This window comes from Psittacula echo (assembly GCF_963264785.1).
Source record: "Psittacula echo genome assembly, chromosome: 4".
NCBI classification, from domain to species: domain Eukaryota; kingdom Metazoa; phylum Chordata; class Aves; order Psittaciformes; family Psittacidae; genus Psittacula; species Psittacula echo.
The window spans coordinates 122,104,738-122,124,205 of NC_137738.1; the positions used below are offsets into that span (position 1 = coordinate 122,104,738).

Below are 19,468 nucleotides of genomic sequence, written 5' to 3' on the forward strand. Positions count from 1 at the left end.
GCTCATCCTCTGAGCAGGCTGTCCTTTCTCTCTGCTTTCGGCTGGGAAACCTCTGACAGTGACTTTGTCCCCTCCTGCATTTCACCTCCTGGGAGGGGTTTCTGACTCGAGCCCTAAGCAGGGTTGGAGCTGAAGTGGTGCCAGTTGCTGAATTGAATTTGTTATTTGATTTTATCACTTTCTGCAAGGCGCTTGAGGCAGCAGTGATGCTGTGAGGTCAGTGCAGTTGGGGTGACGCTGTGAGGTCAGTACAAGCCAGAGCAGTTGGGGTTTGTGCATGGGCACTTGTGAGGTACTTCTCTAAAGCACACACAATGTTCATTAAGAGTTTCAGCATTACACTTGGTGCAGGTTGCTCCTTCCCCACTCTGTCAGTTCACTTTCTCACTTGAATTTTCATGTCCCTTTCTCTTCTCTTTTGATTTCTCATTTGCAGTTACAACAAAAAGCTGCAGGATGCAGTTTCCCTCAGAAACCTCAGATCGCTTTTACCCTGTCTGAATTGTTGCCTTTTCTATTGTCCCCCTCCCCTCCTCAAGCACAGGTCAGTCAGCACAGCCGTGTCCCGCACTCTCCATCTCTAGCAGTGTTGCAGCTTCTCCTCTGTCCTGTTTCCAGGAGCAGGGCCTAGTGCGGGGCTCTAGCGCTGAAAACCAGCTTTGTTCCCATGGCTCCCACCCTTCCTCATGCACTCTGAACCCCAAAGCCATTTCTGTCCCTTTTATAGCCCTTTCACCACTGGCACTGCTCCTACACCTCTCTCTAAACTTTACAGTTGTCTAAGGATAGTGTATAAAACCTAAATGATAACTCTGTAACTGAGAGGGACATTCCAGCTGTGGAACTTGGGAAGTTTGAATGTACTTGAATAGATACGGAAAGTCTCGTGTAGCTGCCTTAGGTAAGGAGTTCACACGAGTGCGTCATTCTGAGCTGTGCGAATGTTCTGTGTTCAATCACCAGAAGTGGAAGAATCTCAGCAGCTGGAAAATCCAGCAGGAGCAGAAGCCTCGGGCCTGTTTGCAGAGCAGGAGCAGCAGCTGACTCGGAGCAGCAGCACCTCGGACATCACAGAGCAGTTCCCACCTGATTTTCTCCAAGGTAATTCAGACCACAGCGATGCTGCACCTCTGAAGAGGAAGTGTGGAGCCTTGTCCAGCCCCATAAGTGCTGCTCTTACCGGCTTTGCTTTCCAGCCCTGTTCCAAGATGTGTCTTTATCTTGGTTTCTCAGTAAATATATCGTTGGCGTCTTGTTGAAATAACTGTTGGTAAGAAGTTACAGACCCAAATGCAGGACACGACCTTTATAAAGCAAGGCAGTGAACAAAGAAACCTTTAAATGTGTGCATTTTATGTGTGACTCTTGACATTTATTTCGTTTAATCTGGCTTGCATTTAAATTTTGTCTTCAAGAGAACAACTCTGCTGTTCCATCATGTAGGTTATGCTCATGAAGGATCTTCCAAAGCACCTTGTGGTCTGTTGTAATGTATTACTTCCCTGAGCTATAGACACAAGTGACATGTAAATGTAACTGAAGTGCTCGTGTGCTGTGCTATGTACTTTGGTCCCACAAATGTCTGTATTTCTTGTTTGCTTTCCAAAATTTCTAGGTAAAAAGGCTGGAACTTCTCATAATTCCACTTCTGCAGACTCCAGATGTGTTCAGGATAATAAGGGATGCGCAAAGAAGGAGCATGAAGCTGAGCAAGTAAGGCAAAACAGGAAGTAACCATTGATGAGAGCCTGATAATGTTTCATTTCTAATGAGGTGGGTTTAGTGTTTAGAAACTCCAGCAGCTGCCAGTGTGAAAAGCCACGAATCACATCTCTAGTTTGGAGCCTGGAATTGTGCTGTAGCTGCTTGCTTGTTGGGTGATGTGAGCATTCTGCCTCTCCCCATCTTGTCAGCTGTTTCTGCAGGCTGAGGTGATGCCTGTATTGCAGGTTTATGCAAGACTTCTGTGCTTTTTATATTAAATATAAACAAGAAGTTAATAACTTTTAAAGTGTAAATAATTCATGGCTATTACAGAGCTAGAGTGCACTGGAATAAATGTTTCATGGTTTAAAGTACTGGGGGAAGTGCTCTCCTCCAGCACCATTTGTGTCACCAGCTGTGTACTGCAGAGGGTTGCGCAAGTTGCCATCAGGACAGGAAAGCTTCATAAATTTTTAATGCAACTTTGGAATAAATGGCAGAAATAATGATGGCTGGGGCTGAGCATCCCTGTGGAAGTGTAATGCAGTGTGGCATGGAGGGCTTCAAGCTGAATCTCATCTTTGGACCGTGGCTCTCCCATATGTCTAGACTTGGAAGTGCCAGTAATTGCTCTAGAAAGGAGGAGCCATTTTCTGCAGGGTGCTTTCATTCATTGCTTTGGGAGTAGCCAAGTGTCTCAGAGAGGGAGGAAACCCCCGTCTGCTGTGCGTGGTGGAGGGGAGAGGGTGAGAAGTGAGCTCGGGGCGGGGGGCAATGAGACATGAACCTGTTACAGAGCACTCCCAGGCTGGTGCTGCCAGGCTGCTGCCGGAGGGCTCCTCCACGCTCTCTGCAAGCGGGAGCTGGGCTTTGGCCATGTACTCACTGTGTAACTTGCTGAGGTACCGCGTGAACCAGCCGGAGCTCAGGTCGCAGCCCACCACCAGCACTGGGAGCCAGTCACCAGCGCAGGGAGAGCACTGCAGCCTGGCAGGCAGTGCAGGCCAGCAGGCATTGCCTGGGAGTGATGGGCAGGTCTCTCCAGCTGCAGTGTTAGATAACGCCATAATGATTCGTAAAGCCAGATGTCTCTTTGGGGGCAAGAATTCCTCAGATTTAGGCAGAAAGAATGAACGGATTAATGTCTGGCCAGGGGGTCAGAAATTGCTTTAAGAGATGTATACATTTATTTAAAAATAGTAATAATAATAACTGCAAATCTCAAAATGGAATGTCACAAATATTACCCGAATTGAAGAATTTCAATTTTTCTACTCTTGAGAGTAGAGGTTCCTTCAGCAGTTAGATCCAGTGTGCCCCGAGGGGCTTGGTGTTGGACAGGAGTTAAGTTCTGCCATTACAGGTGTCATGGAGATGTGAAGTGGAAGGTGACCTGCCAGATGTAAAGAAAACCAGTGATATGCAGGGACAGAGCAGTGTTGTGTAGAAGAAGAAAATGGTCTGAAGAGTTTTCAGCAAGTATCTCTAAACACATCTGGTGAAGGAGGAGGAGGTGAACAAAGGATGGGGCATCTTTTCCTGAGTCGTCTTGCAGCAGGATAATGCTCTGACAGAAGAGATGATGCAGATTCCTTCCTGGAAGATTTTTGATACTTTTCTGTGTTGATTCATTTCAGATTTGTGGAAAAAAATTAGATAAAATGTCCTGCTTGTTGGTATGAAAACTGAGCCTAAGGAAGGGAGGATAAAGGCTGAAACTGAAAGCATAAGCATAGAATCGGAATCATAGAATAGTTAGGGTTGGAAAGGACCTTAAGATCATCCAGTTCCAACCCCCCTGCCATGGGCAGGGACACCTCACACTAAACCATGGCACCCAAGGCCTCATCCAACCTGGCCTTGAACACCGCCAAGGATGGAGCATTCACAACCTCCCTGGGCAACCCATTCCAGTGCCTCACCACGCTCACAGTAAAGAATTTCTTCCTTATATCCAATCTAAACTTCTCCTATTGGTTCCCTTAAGTAATTTAGAGATATTTGGGTAGTCTAAATATTAATTGAAATATCTTATCTGGGTTATAACTGATTCCTAGTAACTGTGTATGTATCTCAGATTTGCTAAAACATGATGTGGTTCTCAGAACTGTAATAAAGTGAGATGAATGTGTTTCTCCGAAGGTACCAGTCCGAAGAAGCAGCAGCACAGCTGAGTTGGATTTGAGGGCAGACTGGCAGCAATCCCATGGGAATTGCAGAGAGAGAGAAAAAAGTGAGTTCCAAGACACACAGCCTTTTTCTGAAGTGTAGCAGCTGGAGTCAGTGTCAGATTCTGTCTTGTTGCAGATGTAGTGGCCACTTTTCTCATGGTGCTTTGCTAATGTAGTTGTTACAAACAGGGTTTGTGACCTGGTTAATGCCCTTCCTGCTGCAGGTGAGAGCGTCAGCAGTGACACGTCCATTGGCTACAACAACGAGGTGGAGATTGCCCTCATCCCCTGGCAAGCTTCTGAAGATGACCCTGAGGCGAATGCCTCAGCAGATGTTTGTGTGGATGCTGATGCCCCTCGCTGGCTTCAGCTTAGCCCCTCGGACACCGCAAACCTGACAGGTACTGCACTGCAGGGAACATGTTCTACACTGTGATCTCCCAAAGGACTTCACACAGTTCAGTTTGCTTATAAAAAGTATGTTTCATTTATCATGTTCCTTTCATGATGCTCATTCAAAAATGAGTTTTCAATGCCCAGAGTTTAAGAATTTGGATAATCCGAAGCTGAACTGGGTGCCAGGAAACTGTGGTACAGAAAAGGATCACACAGTTGAAAATAATGGGGTTGCTTTCTGTGTCAAATCACTACTCATCAGCTGAGTTGTGACAGGTGATCACATGTGCTCTCTGAGCCTGTGCCACTAATGCCCAGTAAATTAATTTAATTTCTATGTAAAGTGAATAAGATTTATTTTTTAGCAGAAAGGTACAAGCCAAGCAAAAAAAACAAAACAAAATATCCCAAAAGCTTTTTAAAGAAATCAGTTCACATGAACATGAAGGTGTCTAGAATGGCTTTCACTTTGCTGACCCTCTTTGGGTCCTGGCAGAGGGTACTTCCCTCTGCCTGTGTAGAGGGTTCCTGCGCTGCTCCCGCAACCCTCGGGTGCTGAGCACTGCAGGGAGCCCCCTGGGGCTGGTTGTGCCTGCAGACAGGCTGCTGCGTGGCTCTCGCTGCACTGAGAGTAGGCTCTTGTCAGCAACAATTCCACTTCAATATGGAATTCTGCTCGTACTGTCCCAGCAGACAAATCCATCGTCCTGGTGGTCTTCACAGCCCCCTGCTCTCCTGCTCAGTTTGAGTACCGCAATCTCAGGAACAGTTCCTGCATAAATGAGGATGTCCAAGCATGCTGTTCATCACTAGCAGTGCATACCTCTTAGGGCCTTTGTTCACTTGCATTTCCAGGTCATTTTATACTGTGTGATCTTAAAAGAGAAAGGGCTTTTAGAAATAGAAATCACAGAATCATGGAATCCCAGACTGGTTTGGGTTGGAAGGGACCTTAAAGCTCATCCAGTTCCAACCCCTTCCATGGGCAGGGACACCTTCCACTAAAGCAGCCCCTGCCCGTGCCAGGGGGGTTGTAACTAAATGATGAAATGTTACCTGTTAGCCAGTTACAGGTTGAATAAATATCTCTGACTGCATGAATGTTCCATTTGGAACTCCTGGTAAAACAAACCTAATGTTGAGGAGGGCAGTCTGATGTAAGCTGCTCTGAGGCTGTATCACCTCTGCGTGGATGGCCCATGAGCCCACACTTTCTGCTGTGTTTTAGTTTTGAACCGTGTGCTAGCTTGAGCAATGAAAAAGAGAGGGGTGATTTGGAGAGAGGGAGAACTTCAGAGGTGGAAAATGGTTAAAAGGAGCAGTTTTCCTGGTTTACTGACCCGCTTTATGCTGATGCTGCATTTCTGATTCATGGCAATGGACCTGTGTTGGATTTCCAGACAGCAGTGAGTTCCTTGCCGATGACTGCAGTATAATTGCTGGTGGAAGCCTCATTGGTTGGCATCCTGATTCTGCTGCCGTGTTATGGAGGAGGATCTTGGGAATTCTTGGAGACGTCAACAATATAAAGTCACCTAAAATTCATGCAAAAGTGTTTGGGTATCTCTATGAGCTGTGGTACAAACTTGCAAAGGTACGTGGATGGTGCTTGCTCTTACTGAGCTGGTTTTTCTGTTGTTTAAAAATTATTAAATATGATTTAGTATTAGCATCTGGAACAAAAGCATGGGATTTGGAGGATTCTCTTGTCAGGAAGGCTAATTGTGTTTCGTTTCCAGTAGGTGTCCTCCTGTTCAATGATAAGAGAATTTAGGCAGTTAATTTATATGGGGTGAGGAAACAGTGGCAAAGAAAATAGAGGTATAGAACAGAATATTGGTGCAAAAGCCCATGCTGTGACCTGAAAGGGCAACATTTGCTTAGGACATGGGGAAGCTATGTAGAAGGAAGAGCCTTCCTGGTAGTTTTGGCTGAAGTAGGAACTCTTGTAGTGCAGAATGTAGTACCTCAAAATAACTAAACCAACCTAAAATGAGAAAGTGAATGTGAAATAAAGCAAGCCATCAATTTTATTGACTCTTCTCTTTTAAACTGCCCTAGATTCGGGACAACCTCGCTATAAGTGTGGACAATCAGTCTACTCCCTCTCCTCCTGTCCTCATTCCTCCTCTCAGGATATTTGCATCTTGGTTGTTCAAGGTAAGTGGTTTCTAAACTTCTCACGCGTTGGTGTTGTCTCCTCTATCAGTACTGAATGTGTGTATGTTCAGTTGTGTTACTGTTAATGGTTGCAGCCACTGCTGCTAAGAGGATGAGTACCCTCCGGAGGCTGTTTGGACTTGAATCTCTTGTAGCAAATACAGGGAACAGCTTTGCTTTGTGCAGAATCTGCTGGAGATGCAGGTTTGCATTCGCTGGCTATCTGAGAAAAAAAAAGCACTAATACAAGGATTTTGCTCATTACAGGCAACCACCCTGCCAAGTGAGTACAAGGAAGGCAAGCTGCAGGCATACAGGCTCATCTGTGCCATGATGACAAGGCGACAAGATGTTCTGCCTAACTCTGATTTCCTGGTTCACTTCTATTTTGTGATGCACCTTGGCTTGACAAGTGAAGACCAGGTACAAGCTTTCCCTGATAAAAGTGAATTTACTGTTGTGTACTGATGGAGATGTCTGTTTTCTGTGGTACAGTTCTTGTGCTGGGGCTCTGGGGCAGCAGCACAAGAGGGACGTGGAGCTGCTGGAGCGAGTGCAGAGGAGGCCACGGAGATGCTGCGAGGGCTGGAGCAGCTCTGCTCTGGAGCCAGGCTGAGAGAGCTGGGCTGGGGCAGCCTGGAGAAGAGAAGGCTCCTGAAGGGGAGACCTGAGAGCAGCTCCAGTGCCTAAAGGGGCTGCAGGAAACCTGGAGAGGGGCTTGGGACAAGGGCCTGTAGGGACAGGCCAAGGGGAATGGCTTGAACCTGCCAGAACAGGGGAGACTGAGATGAGCTCTTAGGCAGAAGCTCTTCCCTGTGAGGGTGCTGAGGCGCTGGCCCAGGGTGCCCAGAGAAGCTGTGGCTGCCCCATCCCTGGCAGTGTTCAAGGCCAGGTTGGACACCGGGGCTTGGAGCAAGCTGCTCCAGTGGAAGGGGTCCCTGCCCGTGGCAAGGGCTGGAGCTGGATGAGCTTCAAGGTCCCTTCAACCCAAACCAGGCTGGGATTCTGTGATTTTCGTATTTGAAGTCTGAAGCAGAAAGGAAGCAATGCTTTGTGATGCTTGTTGCGTGAAATTGTCTGATGTAGCCTGGTCTGTACCTCTTTTTAGATTACTTAGTCATAAGTTTCTCATTGCTCCCCCAGTTAACAACTACGTATTTGTGATGCACTGTCACAACCACATCACAGCTCACCTTAGGGATGCTTGTACCTTCTAGCACAATGTAAAATGCCAGACATGATCTTGGGTGAAGGAGGGGCTGTGAAGAGCTTCCTGTTAGCTTAGGAGCAGTGTCTGCTCTCAGCACGCCCTTTGAATGCCCTGTGCATTGTGTTCAAGACCCTCCTCAAAATTAGCATTACTGTTGTCCTCTCCAGACTTTTGCCCTTCAGCATTAGTCCTTCAGGGGAGGTTTAACATACCAGCTCTTCCTGACTGCTGCAAGGGGGGCTGAGACAGAAGGTTATCTTACCACTGTAGCCAGGAGGTGCTGCCAGAACATTCTGCTGCTGAGGATAATTGTGTCCGGGTCCCTGTGCCCTGGGCTGGCCTCATTAATAAAGCATTCAGTGGGAGATGAAGTCGAGACTTCATCTGTTGAGGTGTAAGGAGATTACTGGGCCGCAGAAACGGCTGAATACGTATAACAGCTCTGAGAGTTACTCTTAGCAAAATAGAGGATATGGAAAAGCACATCCATGGTTTCATAGCTGGAGGAGAGCGGTTTCTTCCTTACAGGAGAGCACGGGCAGAGCCGAGCTCCGGTGCCGGCAGAGGGCACCTCGGAACCCTGCGGCGCTCACTGCTCTGCCGAGTGCCTGCAGGGAGAGCCCCACCGGCTCCCTTGTTTCTGGGGTGGAAAGGGGAACAGTCCGTTGTTAGCGGGCGGGGGCGCTGGGAGGCCCAGCTCCCCTCCTGACAAGTGAGGGCGTTCCGAAAATCCGCCTTTAAATAGATAGTGGAGGGGGGAAAAAAGGAGTAGAAAGGAGATGGTTTTCTGGTGGAAAACCAAGTCCTGGCCAGTGCTGAAACAGAAAAACTCCCCTCTCTGCACTGTCAGGGTGTAACCTGGGGGTAACGAACAGCTTGTTGCTCTTTCATTCCCCTGATGCCATTCGGATTTCAGTTTAACACTGCCTGGTAAACACAGTAACTTCATTCCTCTACAAACCCCTCTGTGTGCTAACATCCACTGTGATCAGACCCCCTCAGTGTTAAGAACCACTCAGCATTACATCCTGTCACATAAAGCCCACAACTCACCAAACGTTAGAGCCTGATGTAGGCTGAATGTAAATAAAATAATTAGCTTTTACATTTGAAAACACAAAGACCCTGAATCAGTAGAGCAGCGGCTGCCAGCACAGGCCATAGGGATGGGCAGTATCAGTGCCTGTAAGACTTCACTTGTTTTCATCTACAGCTTTCCATGAAATGGCCAGGTTCAGAAGTGTCAGCAGCTCCTTTCTGCTAAGCTGGAGGGTGCTCTGCTTTTTCCAAATCTGATGGTTTCCTGGAGAGCCAATCCCTACATAGAAACTGGAGGACTTCTGAAATGTGAGCGGGTTGTTGTTGAGCTGCTCTTTACCCTGTCCATTGCACTTTGGTGTCAGTAGCAGTCCCACAGGCTTTAAGTTCTTTCTGCTGTGTGCACTGGATTTCATTCCTTGTGCAGAGCCCCAGTCCCAAGTGAAAGAGGATGGAGAGGTGGACACCGCGCAGTGAAGGCAGACCCCGCGCTGCCCATCCTTCCAGGCTGTCCCAGCTATTTTCCACACTGATGCTGCTCTTTTGTTCCTCCTCGTCTCACTCTGTTTTGCGGCTTTTGCCTCTTGGTGGCACACTTGACCACAGGTTTTCTCGTGTGTTGCTGTCCTTCCAGTTTTGCTTTCCTTAGCTGTGGAATTGGTTGAGGTATTAGCTCGTGGTGCTTGGGAGCTTGGATTCTTGTGCAACATATTGATACAAACCACAATCCATGTGCCTGTTTCTGTATTTCCAGTATCACAGAACCCCAGACTGGTTTGTGTTGGAAAGGACCTTAAAGCTCATCCAGTCCCAACCCCTACCATGGACAGGGGCACCTTCCACTAGAGCAGGTTGCATCCAACCTGGCCTCAAACACTGCCATGGATGGGCCGTGATTCGCCTCAAGGTGCTGGATGGGTGTTGAGTCTGGTCCAGTAATTTGGATGCTGAGGGCACTGCCTGCTGCAAGGACAGGTTCTGTGATTTTTGTACTTTGTGGGGTTTGGGACATGCTGTTCCCTGATAAGCCTCTTTAAAAGAGGGAGTGATGTCCTGGGCACAGGGATTGCTGGGACACAGATCCCTGTTCTTTGTAGCACTGCAGAATTTGAGGATTCCAGTCATTGCCCACCAGAATAAGCTGTGGTGCAGATTCTTTTAGCACAGATGTTTATATGTGCTAAGCAGAAGCATGAATTTCTCACTCTTAAGGAACACAAACGGGAGAGCTGGGGGGATGTTCTCATGGAGCAGTTTTCCTTCGGTGTATATCACTAGTGCAACTTTAGAATTACTGAGGAAAGCAGGAGGAATGTGGACAAACCCCAGGAGAGCACGTTGGCTGTGTTTGAAGAGTTTTGAGTCACTACATAAGTTACAGTCAGAAACCCCTTTGACCTGAATGTGATTATCAGTTAGTTTAGTCTACTAGGTATAGTTCATAGTTGGTTATTTTATTTAGTTAGCATTGCAAGTGTTCCTTTCTGCCATATGTTTCTGTTTCCACTCCTCCCTTAAGGGTACAAAATTCCTGCTGTGTTGTGTAGCCCTTTGTGCTGACAGGAAACCAAACCGATCCATTTGGAACACGGTTATGAATTATCCAGTAGCATCTCAGCGAGTGGGGCCGCCTCGGGGGTGTGTAAAAGAGCGGTGGAAGGTGAGGTGGGAGGTGTGGTGGGAGGTGTGGTGGGAGGTGTGTTTTCCACGGGGCTCCGCTGGCCCTCGGGGCAGGATGCAGCAATTAGGACACGCGGGGTAATGAGCTCTGCCTGTTTGTGTGTGCAACACCCGGACAACAACCGTCTCTGAGGGCAGGTGAACAATTCTGCACCGTGGTTGCATCAGCTCCTCAGGTGGGAGAAGGGGCTGAGCCCAGGCTGGTGCTGTCACTGCTCCTGGCTCAAGGAGGGGCCTCAGGTCAGGGGCCAAGTGACCATCTGGGGTGATGGGTCTCCTCCTCCTCCGCTCCCAGCAGTGGCCATTCTGCTGCAGCTCCTTAGGGGTGAGGTTCACTGGGGCTCTACCTTCCCTTCCTCCCATCTACAGGACAGTGAGTGCAGATGTTCACTGCCCTGCTGTGGGGCAGTGGAGGGAGGTCACCTCCCGTTGTCCTAGTCCCTTGTCTGGGTTATGGAGAATCATGGCATGCTTTGGGGTGTGAATCTTAGCCTATGTCCCAGGGGAGCCTGGTGTGGTTTGAGTAGGCATAGCTGCCTTCTGCTACTTGGTGAACACCCTCCCCCATGCCCATGATTGTGCCCACACGTGTCTTTCAATTTGGACTATAAATAAAGCTTTTTAAATAAAACCACATCTGGTACTGCAGTGCACACACTGAGTCAGGAAAGAAAAGGCGGTTTGTTATCCTGGCGCTGCTGGGTGCTTACTGCAAGCAGTGGTTTTAGCTTTGTGAAGTCCATAAGCATCTCCTTGCTTCATAGCTTCCTTCCTTTTGCTGAAGAACCAACGTACCAGAACATAATCCCAAAATACTACTGACACTACTCACCCCCCTTCAGAAAGGGGGAAAGCTTCAGAAAGCTCTTGGGATAGTTCTGATTCCTCAGTTCGGGTGCTTTTGGTACTTAAATAATCCTAATTAGTGGTGGATTTCTGTGGCACTGTCTTACCTCTACATTTCCACTCCCAGTTTGAGCAGAGACCGCAGTGCAACTCATGTGCTTGCCTTGGAGGCAGGTTTTCAGTGTCAGCCCCACAGCTGTTTGGTGTCACTTCTTTAGCAGCTCTCCGCCTGCTACCAGGGCTTTGGCATCAGTGAAGATGCTCTGTGTAACCTCTCAACAGCATGTGCCACTGAGGCTTTGCTCTGTCGTCAGAGGTTGTCTGAAAGTGAGTGTTAACACATAAGTTTAATAAAGGTACAGTTCCACAGGCTCACAGAGGACCTCTGGAATGGAATGCTTATAGCAGATACTAATGAACGTAATAAAAAGCACAGACCTCAGAAATTCCCTATGGAAAGGCAGCTAACAGCGAAGGAGGGAGCCTGCGCTGGGAGCTTCTTTTAGTTGAGTGGTGTTAAGGGCAGAGCAAACTTTAAACATGGAAGCAAAAACCCCACAAAGCCCGGACCGAAGGAGCTGGCAGATGTCCTGGTGATTAGATTTCAGGCCGTGCAGGATGCAGCCAGCTGCAGGCAGAGGAGTTAACAGCTATGCTTTTAGCTCTGTGCCTTTTGGTAGCAGAAGGGTGACTTAGCTGAAATACTCTGCCAGTAAAGATGGTGATGTACTAATGTAGGTTGTGCCTGTCTACAAGCCTCGTCATCTGTTTCAAATGTGCTGTCCCTGATTACAGCAGGGAAGCTCCAGCAGCTATGTGGTAAGCTTGTGAGGAAACACTGACTGCAGCTCTTTCATCAGAGATGGCTGCTTTAAAACCTGAAGCATTTCTCAGTAGAGCTGCTACGAGAGAAGCCATGTTATCTACCTGTTATCTACCATGTTATCTACCTGTTTGTACTGACATCGATCTGGAGTTCAGCAAAAAGCACTTGTGAGCTGCTGTATGTTTCTTTGAAGTTCTTATTCAACACAAGGGGCTGTGAACAGCTTCTACACTGCTCAGCCACTGCAGCTGCTCACTGGGACCTGCACTAGCTGCGTTTGCCGTGTTTTGGGATGTGCAAAACAACCTCTTCTCCTCTGCATGTGTTCCTGCATCCTGAAAGCTGATGCAGCAGGTAGGTAGAAGTGCCTCCCTGGCTCCCTGTGATCCAGGGCTTGGAAGTGTCCTGCCACTCCCTGTGATGACACAAAGTCAGCTCGATTCCTCAAGCAATGCCATGGACTAGTAACTGAGGTGTTGGTACCGTAGCTCCATAGCAAATGGGTATTTGAATTCTTCCCTCTCAGTGTGTGTGAACTTAAAACAGTTCTTCCAGTCTGAAGCATGTCCCTAACCCTCTGAGGCTGTGGATATATCAAATGTACTGTAAAGGAGGAGAAGCTTTAAAAGCTCTTTAAAAACTCCTTTCCTATGTTTGTGTGATCTCTCATGAGGGCATATGAGCAGTTCTGTCAGCACAGGGCTTTGGCTGTTCTCTTAGTAATGCAGCTGTAGAAGAGGGAGCTTTCTGATGTAGTTTAGAGGGGAAGGAGCAGTTACCAGCAGGTGATTTACACAGTAATCTCTCATCTTTAGCACTAGTGAGTAACCTTACCCGTGTTTTACAAATGCGTTGTTCTTCTGGTTTGTAATATCTCTCCCTGTTGCATTCCAGTCACAAGACACTTCAGCAAACACAGCTTCTTTGGAGGTTAAATGACAGGTTGAAATGGATTTTCCTGACAGGCTAATCCCGAGGGTGTCAGAATACTTCATACCTTGTTATTGCAACTTAATTTTTGACGAGGTAACTCTTACCTACAAGGTGATGGTAGGGAGGAAGACCTGGAATGGTGATGGATGGAAGCGCGTGTTCCTTTACAATGGGGTCGGAGGACGAATGGCTCCGCGCTGCAGTCTCAGGTTCTGATCTTTGCCGTGCTGTGGATTTCAGTGGCTCCTGAGGCTCGGTGAGGAGCAGAGTGCCCTGGGTGCCAAGGCGGCAGCGTGCGGGGCGGGTGGTGGCTGTTCAGATACACCCGGAGTGTGCAGGAGCCTGGCGGCACTGCGGGGAGGGGTGTTTTTGTAACTGAGCTCTCAGTGACCCCCATCCGTTGGTTTTTCACTTACTCAGTGGACGTTTGTGACCTTATTATTTGGATTTCCAGCTTAACCTATGCTGAAATACCATGCTGCTTATAGGGTTAATGCGTTTGAGAAGGACATGCGTGTGATTGCCCCCTTCTCTCCGCTCCTCCCCGTTTTTAACACTACAGAGCGTCATTTTGAATGGAAATAGTCCGTAATGGTCCTTTTTTTCACTTGTCTTCAACAACGTGAACGCTAAATTATAGCTGTGCAATTATGTAAACAATGGCCATGCTTCCAGAATGAATACTTCCTTTTAAATTTTCATTTTGTGTAATTGCTGAAAGGTTTGGAGCCATAATAAACCAAAATTATTTTACACGTTTATCGTTCTAAAGGTCAATTATGAAAGAAGTAAAGAAACAACACGGCACAGAATGAGTAAACCAATTTCTATTGCCATCACCATATGCTTTTCTTATTGCTTGTGTTTTCCCAGTTACTGTGTACATAGCATTCAATTAAAGTGATTCATTTACCAGGCTGCGAGCTGCAGAGCAGGGTCTGCATGTACCGGGCAGCGCTTCGGAGGGGAGGAAACAACGGCCTCTGTTTGAATTACCTGATTTTTGTGCTATCACTGATAGGACATATGTTCTCCCTTGGACTCTTTCTCATGAGCCCAGGTCTCCTGGATGAGCTCATAGTGCTCCTGAACTGCTGCGTGAAGCCGCACTCAGCTGTGAGCAGGAAACGTGGTGCCTGGTGGGGAAAGGGAGGAACCGGCCCAGCTTTACCTGAAAGCACCATCCCAGGGGGAGCTTCTGCCCTGTGCATGCTGCTGGGTCTGAGCTCAAGCAGGACACCAGCGTTACCTCAGACACTCTCTGCCTTGTGTTAGTTCAAACGAAGTCACTCAGGCTAGCGTGGATCTCTACCGGAATGCCCAGGATGGCAGTGGGAACCGATGGGAACCAGGCTGGATGCGGTTTTGCCTGGGCTGTTACACACTTGCACCTTGTCAGCTTCCAATAGTTGTGTGTGTTGTAGCTCACAGTGTACAGCCTGTGCTGGGAATCCATCGCTTTGAAGCTACCGGACAAAACAGAGGAAGTGAGGGTTGTTTCCTTAGCTTTTCCAAAGGAATTTCCGAAAGGTTCTCACTATGAAAACCAATGTACTTCTTTAGTGGCAGCCCATCTCACAAACAGCAAGTATATCTGTGTGGCCTCATTCTCACAGCTTTTTGGCATCTGTTGTCACAGGGTTTGTTAAAGCTGTGTTCGCTGTGCACCCGCAGGTATGAGTGTATGAAAGCAGCAGTGTTGCTGCTGCTCTTTCATCCTGTTTCCTGTGCAGTGACCACTGTTGGGAGCCCACGAAGCCGATGCCTGTTCCAGTGGTGGTGAACAGATGGGGCTGAGCAAGGACAGGGGCAAAGGCCGTTGTTTGTACCTCCCAGGCCAGGTTAGCCCAGGCCCTTTCACTGTGGCATGTGTCAACAGCAGCGTGCTCCCATCTGCTGCTGGTGGTGCACAGCCTCGCAGAGCCCACACACATCCCCTACCTGCCTGGGGTGGGTGGTTACAGGTGCTGCGGGGAGCCGGGGCCTCAATCAGAGCCTGCATTAGAAAGGTGGGTCCTTTGTTCTGCCCAGGGCGAGTTTATCTCCCACTTTACGAGCGGCTGCATCCATCTGCTCCCTCTTTGCATGTTTGCCTTGACTGATATTGACTTTAAAATGTATCAAAGGAAGTGATTAAAAGCAGTTTAAACATTAACTCGAGTGGCATTTAGCTTATTCAGGAAAGTGAAAGCATTATCTGCTACTATGTGACAAACCAGTGTTACTTACTGAAAATACACACCAGTTATTTCATGGGCTGTCACTGCTGTGGATACATAGCAGGGCACTGACCAGGTTCTGCCCAGGTGCTCAGCAGGGACTTCAGAAAGTACCGGTGGTGTAAAAGCTCATCTTCATGGAGAGCAAAGGGAGCTTGGCTTCTTTAGGTTCTGATGTACGGGCATGTTCTGGGACTGAAGTTAGGTTCAAGCCTTCCTTAGCACATCATAACACCAGAAAAGGTGGACACTGGAAATGATTTTCCCTTGCAGCTTTTCTTTGACATTTTACTGAGACAAAACCTAATTTTCTACATAATGTAGAAATTGCTTTTTCCAGTTCTTCAGCAAATGCAATGTTCCATGTAAGGATTATAGAGATTTTGTGCCCAAGTTTAAACCTCCTGAAACCCGGTAGGAAAGGAATCTTAAATAGAAGAGCTTTGCTCTGATGTGAAGAGACTGTGGAGAATTGAAGTGTGGAAGGATTAAAGCTGGAACGCAGCTCTGGAATGTGTTCTGTGTCACAGGTAATGTGAGAGCAGAGCTGGGGTTGGTGGTCTGCTCTCACACGTGTAGTGCTACCTGTAAAACCCAGGAGAGCCCCTTTGCTTCTTCAGGAGTTCAGCAGCAGCTCTTCTCCCCAAGGCTGACCTGCATTTGCTGTCGTAGTTATTCAGAAGAGTGACTTGGGATAAGCTGGTCGCTGTGGGTTTCTGTGGCACCGTGCTGGCTGCCGGCACTCGGTGCGTTTCACCTCAATGTATTTCCCAGCCAGTTCAGAAGAGCAGGAGGATCCCAGGATGCTGGAGCAGCCTGGCAGTGGTTGGCGCCTGCTATTGGTTCCTGCCCAGGCTCCTCTGGGCAAAGCCACAGCCCATTGTGGCACCTGGGGAGTTCATGGCTACAGAGGTTTGGGTAATGGGGTTTTAGGGAATAACTCACTGGGAATGATGTAATACTTCATCTGAAATGGATTAATGCCTTTGGATTCAAGTCTTATTTAACAGGAGAACAGTTATGCTTAGGCACAGAGAGACACGAGGGTTTGGTTTGGGCTTTTTCCAACAGGGATGTAAGATTACAACTATTATAAAAATACAAAATGCGCTTTTCTCACAAAGCACATCAGCAGGAAGCAGTGGCTGGTACCTGATGGTCAGTTTCTACATAGAGCTGTGGGGATCTGAATTATCTATCACCATGATTAGTGTGGAACTGGTGAATTGCAAAGTTCAATCACAGAATCAATGAGGTTGGAAAAGCCCTTCAAGCTCACCCAGTCCAACCCTTACCCCAGCCCTGCCAAGGCCACCACTAACCCATGGCACTGAGGCCTCGTCTCCACGGGGTGTGAACCCTTGCAGGGACGGTGCCTGCAGCCCTGCCCTGGGCAGCCTGTTCCAATGCCTGAGCACCCTTTGGGGCAGGAATTGTTCCTCAGCTCCATCTAAACCTGCCCTGGTGCAGCTTGAGGCCGGTTCCTCTTGTCCCATCCCTTGTTCCTTGGGAGCAGAGCCCAGCCCCTCCTGGCTCCATCCTCCTCTCAGGCACTTGTAGGGAGCCATCAGGTCCCCCCTGAGCCTTCTCTTCTCCACACTGAACCCCCCAGGTCCCTCAGCCCTTCCCCATCACACTTGGGCTCCAGGCCCTGCACCAGCTCTGGTGCCCTTCTCTGACCCTGCTCCAGCACCTCAATGTCTCTCTTGAGTGAGAGGCCCAGAACTGGACACAGGATTCAAGGTGCAGCCTCACCTCTCCCTTTTGGTTTTGGCCCTTTGTTGTTGTTGTGTTTTCCTTGTTCTGAAGCAGGCCCCTTCTCTTCCAGGATATCCTGAACACAGTCATCAGGCACTGCCCGCCATGGTTTTTCTTCCTGGGCTTGCCTGGCTTTACCATGCTTATCGGGGACTTCATCACAGCGGCGGCGCGGGTGCTGAGTGCGGACACGCTGGAGGTGAGGGGCCACCCAGTGCCTGCTGCTGGGGCTGGTGTGTATGGACTCATCAGTGCCGTGTGGGGCGGTGCTGGGGCAGCTGAGCATGGGGTCCTGGATGCACTGGCATGCTCCTGGTGCAGACGTGTTTCATCAGAGGCACCGTGTGAGGAGCGGTCCCGCTGGGGCCGCAGCACGCCTCTGTGCTAAAGGCAAGGCTTGCACTTCAGAGCCTCATTAGCTACTCACAGGGAGCACGTACGGACTCTTGTGGCAGTACAGGATCTCGTGCTGAGCATCAGCGCTAACAGAAACATGACTCTAAACAATGAGAGTGGGGAAGGAGAAGTAGAACAGCAAACCAGTGGTGGGGTGCCACAGTAAGCGGGAAGGTCTGGCAGTGCTGGCAGAGCAGCAGAGCTTTGTCTATGAAACACCCGCCCAGGGGGACCTACCTGTCCCCTCTGGACAAGCGCTTTTGCTGCTGCTCGTGACCTTGGTGCGGCTGCGCAGGGACACAGCCCTTTCCTGTCCCAGCAGAACTGAAGAGTGAGCCTGGCTGTGCCTTCTCCATCATCCTGTCATCGAACATCAAAACCCCTGGTCAGCCCGATCACTGATCCAGAGCTCAGAGTGTAAGAAATGAATAGCCAGCTTTCCATGGGGGAAGAGCCCAAACCACCACCACCTTCCATTTCTCCTACAACCATGAAACTTAGCATGCATTGCACTTTCAACAGGACACAGGATGATATAGCAGCAGTTCATGCATTTATAGTTCATGCCATGTTGCTTTTGATGGTGTTATTGAAGTAGGAATCTCTCTATGCACTTCTATCACATATACAGTCAGTTTGAGTGCATTGTGCTGTCCCTTGTGTCCCACGATCAGCTAATAGTAGTGCTGGATTAATGCTTAAAACTCTCACTCAGCTTTTCTTTAGCTTGTTCTGTGGTTTTTGTTGATGCTAAATCGCTGATGGTTGGGTTGTGTAATGACAGAGGAGGTATTAAAAATGTAGAACATGCTTAGAAGTGGGGCCAGGTCCCTGCTGGAGGCAAAGCTCAGGCTCAGAGAAAGAGCAGAGCAACACAGCAGCTGACATGGGCAGGTAAGTGCTTGTTAGTCACTGCTTTAATGCAGCCCTTGCTGTAGTTGTAAAGGAAAAGCCACAGGGATGTGTTCCTCAGGACGCTGCTGCAGTGGGAATACAGCACACTTGGTGTTCATGGTGACACACACGGCCTCAGAGCTGATGTCATTTTCCTAACCTCTGGATGTGCTCAGTGGGTGTCTGTGTTCGCTTCCCCTGGGCAGGCTCCCCGCTCGGAGGCTCTCACCATCCTTGGTTCTCTTGTTTGCTTCCCAAATATCTACCAAGAAATCCCACTGCTGCGGCCCGTTGCCGAAGCGGGCGAGGTCATCGCGGGAACTGCGGATGTGAAGGTAACGTCCAGACCCACCAGGAAACCCTTCACTGGCCTCATGTGCTCTCCCTGCTCCATCGCTCCGTGCCTGCTGATGGTTGTGCTCAGACCCCCACGGCTGCACACATTACATTGTACTCACTCGATAAGCATTGCTGTGTTTAATGGGTACCCTAACATTGACAAAGCTGAGCTCCTGCAATTGCATTTGATTTTCAAGGAGAGTGAACTGGTTCCGATCAAATGCGACGTTTGTCAGGCAGATGCTGCAGGTCAATTCGTTAAATGATGGTGGTGATATTATTTAAAGTGTCCATTCATGGTATCTGTGTACGTTAGTCCAGTAACAGATGTGGGGGTGCAGAAGGGGAGGTAGTTTTGGTATTATATTAAATGTTAAGAAAATTCCAGTACTAGAACCATCATCTTGTGTGAATGGTTTTACCTTGAGCACTGATTTCAGTGGGACACCTGGAGATGTGAATTGCCTTGAGGGATGGAAAGCTCTGTCATTTGCTGACTTTCACAGCAACAGTCTTGTAGGGGAAAAGTGGCACGTGCCCACCCCAGAGACCCACCAAAGGGTGCTATGGCAAAATGAAACAACTTTATTTAAAGTACATAAATGAAAAAGATGTTTATTCAAATTTGTTTTGTTATTTTAGTGTTACCTCATAAATATTTTATTGAAGAATGCTACAGAGGAGCCAAGTGAAGCTGCAAGGTAAAATACTGAGTAAAACACATGGGCAAATGGGAAAGTCTTTCTCACTACTTATTTCTGGGGCTTGTACAGCTGAGTTGTTTCTACTGCCTTGTGGTTTGATCCTGCTTAGATTGGTTCTTTAGCCCTAGAAGATGAGGTTCGTTCTGTGCCGTGAAGGTGTTGAGCTGTGGTGTCAGAGGGGAAGCAGAGATCAT

The 19,468-nt window shown here is 48.4% G+C and overlaps 1 protein-coding gene across 1 annotated transcript in view; it reads left to right on the plus strand.

Moving 5' to 3' along the window:
- RALGAPA2 (Ral GTPase activating protein catalytic subunit alpha 2) overlaps positions 1-19,468 on the plus strand; it is a gene marked incomplete at its 3' end in the record, with an annotated part of 116,770 nt that overhangs the window by 38,465 nt on the left and 58,837 nt on the right. Inside the window, exons 18-27 of the mRNA XM_080615981.1 lie at positions 964-1,101; positions 1,616-1,713; positions 3,847-3,937; positions 4,100-4,276; positions 5,672-5,865; positions 6,333-6,431; positions 6,699-6,854; positions 17,012-17,140; positions 18,438-18,566; positions 19,213-19,271. Coding sequence (XP_080472107.1) covers positions 964-1,101; positions 1,616-1,713; positions 3,847-3,937; positions 4,100-4,276; positions 5,672-5,865; positions 6,333-6,431; positions 6,699-6,854; positions 17,012-17,140; positions 18,438-18,566; positions 19,213-19,271 — 1,270 coding nt within the window. The remainder of the gene's footprint in view (positions 1-963; positions 1,102-1,615; positions 1,714-3,846; positions 3,938-4,099; positions 4,277-5,671; positions 5,866-6,332; positions 6,432-6,698; positions 6,855-17,011; positions 17,141-18,437; positions 18,567-19,212; positions 19,272-19,468) is intronic.